This window comes from Salmo salar, chromosome ssa16, assembly GCF_905237065.1.
Source record: "Salmo salar chromosome ssa16, Ssal_v3.1, whole genome shotgun sequence".
NCBI lineage: Eukaryota > Metazoa > Chordata > Actinopteri > Salmoniformes > Salmonidae > Salmo > Salmo salar.
The window spans coordinates 58,026,444-58,032,566 of record NC_059457.1 but is presented as its reverse complement, the minus strand read 5'-3'; the positions used below and the strand labels follow the sequence as shown (position 1 = coordinate 58,032,566).

General features: G+C 43.2%; 1 protein-coding gene across 1 annotated transcript; it reads right to left on the bottom strand.

The window, feature by feature from the left end:
* Window positions 1–509: 509 nt before the first annotated feature.
* Window positions 510–5,810, bottom strand: si:ch211-201h21.5 (nuc_hydro_CeIAG domain-containing protein). Its single transcript, XM_014149871.2, has 6 exons — window positions 5,567–5,810; window positions 4,380–4,591; window positions 3,874–4,056; window positions 2,169–2,280; window positions 1,835–1,971; window positions 510–1,455 (listed from the first exon to the last, which is right to left on the bottom strand). The coding sequence occupies exons 2-6, from the start codon at window positions 4,560–4,562 to the stop codon at window positions 1,090–1,092; spliced, it is 981 nt and encodes a 326-aa protein (XP_014005346.1). The 5' UTR covers window positions 4,563–4,591; window positions 5,567–5,810; the 3' UTR covers window positions 510–1,089.
* Window positions 5,811–6,123: the final 313 nt, after the last annotated feature.

Sequence of the window (6,123 nt, the reverse complement as noted above, 5' to 3'; positions counted from 1 at the left end):
GGATTATTTACATAGTATTTTCGATTTTAGATCTCCCCAACATGACGTCTAGTCTGTATCGCAACGCGTATTTTTCTGGGCGCAGTGCTCAGATTATTGCAAAGTGTGATTTCCCAGTAAGGTTATTTTTAAATCTGGCAAGTTGATTGCGTTCAAGAGATGTAAATCTATAATTCTTTAAATGACAATATAATATTTTACCAATGTTTTCTAATTTTAATTATTTAATTTGTGACGCTGACTTGACTGCCGGTTATTGGAGGGAAACGATTTCCTCAACATCAATGCCATAGTAAAACGCTGTTTTTGGATATAAATATGAACTTGATAGAACTAAAAATGCATGCATTGTCTAACATAATGTCCTAGGAGTGTCATCTGATGGAGATTGTAAAAGGTTAGTGCATCATTTTAGCTGGTTTTATGGTTTTGGTGACCCTGTCTTTGACTTGACAAAACATTACACACAACTCTTGTAAATGTACTGTCCTAACATACTCAAAATTTATGCTTTCGCCGTAAAACCTTTTTGAAATCGTAAAACGTGGTTAGATTAAGGAGATGTTTATCTTTCAAATGGTGTAAAATAGTTGTATTTTTGAAAAATTTGAATTTTGACATTTATTTGGATTCAAATTTGCCGCTCTTGAAATGCACCTGCTGTTGATGGAGTGCACCACGGGTGGCACGCTAGCGTCCCACCTAGCCCCAAGAGGTTAAACCCTCATATCCGCCGTCCCATTTGACCTAGAGAATCTCAATTGTATCCTCTCTCCTTCTCAAAACCCATTGAAGAAGGTCAGAGGGGAGGGGCCACTGGCTTCCTTTTTTCACATAAGCATGATGGGACGTTAATTAACTCAGGTACCACACCTGTGTGGAAGCACCTACTTTCAATATACTTTGTATCCCTCATTCATGCTTACATTATTTTTGGCAGATGGATAACAAAGCAAGCAATAACTGATCTAGTCTCCTTTCTGTCATCCTGTGAACCCCGTTCATTGCTGCTTGCAGCTTATTCCTCTGTCATCCCCTAGCAGGTGATCAACAACGCATGGCTGACATCGGGTTGGTCCGTCTCATTGCCTACTTCCTACAGGGTTGTCTAAGGGAAGCCATGAGTAACTGCCTGAACTTGGTCAGATCACAGGTCTTCATGACAGAAACACTGTGTTTTTTCTTTAATATGTTCCTCTGATCCAGAACCATCATCCCTCTGCATAGCTCCCCCTGTAGTTCCACCCTGACAGCGCAATCTATACTCTCTGTCACCACAGAGACGTCTATACACGCCGCCACTGCGTAAGCGTCGTAGGAGACGAAGCCAGGCCCAAAGTACACATCCCTCTTACTCAGCATGGCCTCTTTGGAATAACCCCAACACTTGGACGTGACCATCTTCATGAAGCGACCAGCGGGCGTGTCCTCGTTAATCAGTTTTTCAAAGAATTCCTGGCCAATGAAAAAACACAGTTACACACACACACGATAAATCAGAAACTAAAATACACTGGTGAATCAAACTAAAAGAGGTATATTTTTGTATTTATTTTAAGTCCTGTTGAGGTCGGGCAGACCTTAGTTAAGCTGTGTACATGGAAAGGGGGCATTCCTTAGCAACTAGGAAGTGCAAGCTGTGAGTAATCAATGAAATACAAAACTATTTTATTAATAATGATTGTGTTCCCGTTCACATCATTTATTAGGTGGGGTTATAGGAGTGAATGCAAGTTAATGCTATTCTAAATGGTTATATTAGTAATAATTTAGTGTCCAGTATATATAGATAAAGTAATAAAAGCCATTTGAAGGTTGAACCTAACTCCTTTACCCATTCCAGTTTATTCCTACAGCAATATTCCCATGATGCTATGCGTGTAGGACAGAGGTACTCCTCCAGGACGATGAAGGCAGATTCAGGATCCATCACAAAGTTAAACTCTCCACATAAAGATACATTTCCCTTACCTGGAAGGAAAAATACTGGTCAAAATAGTTTTTTTTTAAGTCCCAAAATGGCACCCTATTCCCTACAGAGTGCACTACTTTAGACCAGAGCCTATGGTCCCTGTTAGAAAGGAGCGCATTATGTAGAGAATAAGATGTAATTTGGGATGCAGATGGAAACAACCTTATTGTCTATGATTGATTGATTGTGACGTTACCCTCCATGTTGCCTCCCATAACGATGAGCTCCTTCAGGTTCTGCTGGAAAGAAGGGTCCAGTCTGATGGCTAGAGCCAGGTTGGTGAGGGGTCCAAGAGCCACCAAGGACACCTGTCAAGGGAAGAGGAACAGGAAGGCTTGAAATGGTCACATTCCACGCATTATTATAACTTAGCGACTTAAAACTATGATCATCATTCGTCCACTATTGATAAACATTATCTTTGTGTTTGAATAGTTATGGGAAACTCACCCCAGATGGGGAGCCTACAGTATCTGTTAGGGTGGTCAGATAGGGAGACTACAGTACCTGTTAGGGGGTGGTCAGATAGGGAGACTACAGTACCTGTTAGGGTGGTCAGATGGGGAGACTACAGTACCTGTTAGGGTGGTCAGATGGGGAGCCTACAGTACCTGTTAGGGTGGTCAGATGGGGAGCCTACAGTACCTGTTAGGGGGTGGTCAGATGGGGAGCCTACAGTACCTGTTAGGGGGTGGTCAGATGGGGAGCCTACAGTACCTGTTAGGGGGTGGTCAGATGGGGAGACTACAGTACCTGTTAGGGTGGTCAGATGGGGAGACTACAGTACCTGTTTAGGGTGGTCAGATGGGGAGCCTACAGTACCTGTTAGGGTGGTCAGATGGGGAGACTACAGTACCTGTTAGGGTGGTCAGATGGGGAGTCTACAGTACCTGTTAGGGTGGTCAGATGGGGAGACTACAGTACCTGTTAGGGGGTGGTCAGATGGGGAGTCTACAGTACCTGTTAGGGTGGTCAGATAGGGAGACTACAGTACCTGTTAGGGGGTGGTCAGATAGGGAGACTACAGTACCTGTTAGGGGGTGGTCAGATGGGGAGACTACAGTACCTGTTAGGGTGCTCAGATGGGGAGACTACAGTACCAGATGGGGAGACTACAGTACCTGTTAGGGTGGTCAGATGGGGAGCCTACAGTACCTGTTAGGGTGGTCAGATAGGGAGACTACAGTACCTGTTAGGGTGGTCAGATGGGGAGACTACAGTACCTGTTAGGGTGGTCAGATGGGGAGACTACAGTACCTGTTAGGGTGGTCAGATGGGGAGACTACAGTACCTGTTAGGGTGGTCAGATGGGGAGACTACAGTACCTGTTAGGGTGGTCAGATGGGGAGACTACAGTACCTGTTAGGGTGGTCAGATGGGGAGACTACAGTACCTGTTAGGGTGGTCAGATGGGGAGACTACAGTACCTGTTAGGGGGTGGTCAGATGGGGAGACTACAGTACCTGTTTGGGGTGGTCAGATGGGGAGACTACAGTACCTGTTAGGGGTGGTCAGATGGGGAGACTACAGTACCTGTTAGGGGTGGTCAGATGGGGAGACTACAGTACCTGTTTAGGGGTGGTCAGATGGGGAGACTACAGTACCTGTTTAGGGTGGTCAGATGGGGAGCCTACAGTACCTGTTAGGGTGGTCAGATAGGGAGCCTACAGTACCTGTTAGGGTGGTCAGATAGGGAGACTACAGTACCTGTTAGGGGGTGGTCAGATGGGGAGACTACAGTACCTGTTAGGGGTGGTCAGATGGGGAGACTACAGTACCTGTTAGGGTGGTCAGATGGGGAGACTACAGTACCAGATGGGGAGACTACAGTACCTGTTAGGGTGGTCAGATGGGGAGCCTACAGTACCTGTTAGGGTGGTCAGATAGGGATCCTACAGTACCTGTTTAGGGTGGTCAGCCACCAGTCTGATCATGGCATTAACAGCATGTTCTGTCTGGAGCTTCTCCTTCCACTTTGGGTCTCTATCCTCCAGTACATCTCCCAGCCCGTCTGTCCCAAAGTGGTCGCTGAAAGCCTTGGTGGCCCCCACCAGAGGACCAGCAGCACCCTGGAACACTGGGATCTATGAGAAACATACAGCCATATTTTTTACCTTTATTTTAACTAGGCAAGTCAGTTAAGAACAAATTCTTATTTTATAATGACGGCCTACTGGGGAACAGTGGGTTAACTGCCTTGTTCAGGGGCAGAATGACAGATTTTGTACCTTGTCAGCTCGGGGATTCGAACTTGCAACCTTTCGGTTACTAGCTCAACGCTCTAACCACTAGGCTACACTGCCACCCCCCCCCCGACGTATCCTCATAAAGAAAATAGAAAAGCAAAAACAGACACTTGGAGAGAGAGAGAGAACAAAGGAAGCTTCTCTTGAGGCTGGGTTCCTACCTGTGTCCGTTCACAGACCGACAGCACCAGCAGCACATTCTGACAGACGTTGTCCACGTCCGTATTACCGAAGCAGCACGTTATCCCCAGGATCTGCAGGCTTGGAGCGGCCAGGGCCATCATTATCGCCTGGGCGTCATCTATACCTGCATCTGTGTCTATTATCACCAGCTTTTGGGACATGGTGGCAGTGGTGTGGAAACGCAGATCAACTGTGCAGGGGGAACATTTGTAAAAAAAAAAAAAAGTTTTAAAAAAGCCTTGTCTTTGGAGTTTAAATTATATTTAGGGAGAACAGGAAGAGTATTGTAGATGTGCGTTATCAATGTCACATATAGAACATTAAATTGTAAAATACTTCACAATTTTAAAACCCCTAATCCCCATTTTCTGTATTATTATTATACTGATGCTAAAATGTTTATTCTATTCTACTGAGCCATTTACTTTATCTTCCTATTGTTATATTTTCTTATTTCCTGTTGTTTTTGCTTTGTCGAGAAAGAACCTGTAAGCATTTCTCTGGACGTGTGAATCCCTCTTAACGCCCAGGACGCTCGGACTCCGTTAGATAGCTCTGTTATAATGTATAAATGCATTTGTTATTCACAAACATCTGGAGTTTAGCTGAACAACTATCTTCATTTAATCCCGTTACGGCCGGTATGTACTTCTCTACTTTACCCCTCATTACTGCCACGCACAGGTCAGAAGTCTATAAGAGCTCAATACATTGGAAGTGCAAAACAAAAGGCTTGTAAATGTTTTTGGAAGTACATAACGAGAGTAAATGAAGACGGTTATTCGGTGAAAATCCATATTTGGATGAATAACGAACGTATTTTGACACTATAACGCCGTCTAACGGGAGTTTTAATCAGAGTTTCTTGGGCATTATGCTGTTGTCAAAATAACTGAACTTTGAACCCACCTGAGTATTTCAAGACAACTGGAAACCGTATAAAAATACACCAACAAACAAATAACATAATAATAATCGAGCTCCACGGACTTGGAAAAGTCGTTTTGAACGGTCATCTAACTCAGATGTTCAGTTTGGTAACTGTATATCTAGATCTCCATTAGCGACAAGACAAGTCATCTCCAGCACACAGATACTGGTATATATCACATACATACTACAGAAACTTGATAAGAATTACAGTCATTCTAATTCCAAGACTTACCAATAATATTTGAATTGAACGACCACTGACTGCTTCGTGTTGTGCAGATCAGACTTTAGTGGAATAACAACTACTTCCTGCTAACGGGTTGTATGTTTACACGTGCCGCTTTATCTGATTTTACAACCAGGTGGTACCAAGTCAGAAATGACAGAGTTTCTTAATTCAGACAAGCATTTTGAACGTGGCAGTAGAAAACATACGACGTCCTGCATGTGAATCTACTTACTCTGATATGTGAGTGTTTTTGTCAATACGTGATGACAATTTACCTAGAAGAAAAAAAAAACGAAATAAATGTACAAGTCAAGAAGCCATACCTTTATGTTGAGTAAAGTTATGCCTTCTATGACGCGTTCAAAACCACTAGGAATTCGGAAATCTCCAATTTATATATAGTTAACCTAGGAAATCTCCAATTTATATATAGTTAACCTAGGAAATCTCCAATTTATTTATAGTTAACCTAGGAAATCTCCAATTTATTTATAGTTAACCTAGGAAATCTCCAATTTATTTTTAGTTAACCTAGGAAATCTCCAATTTATATATAGTTA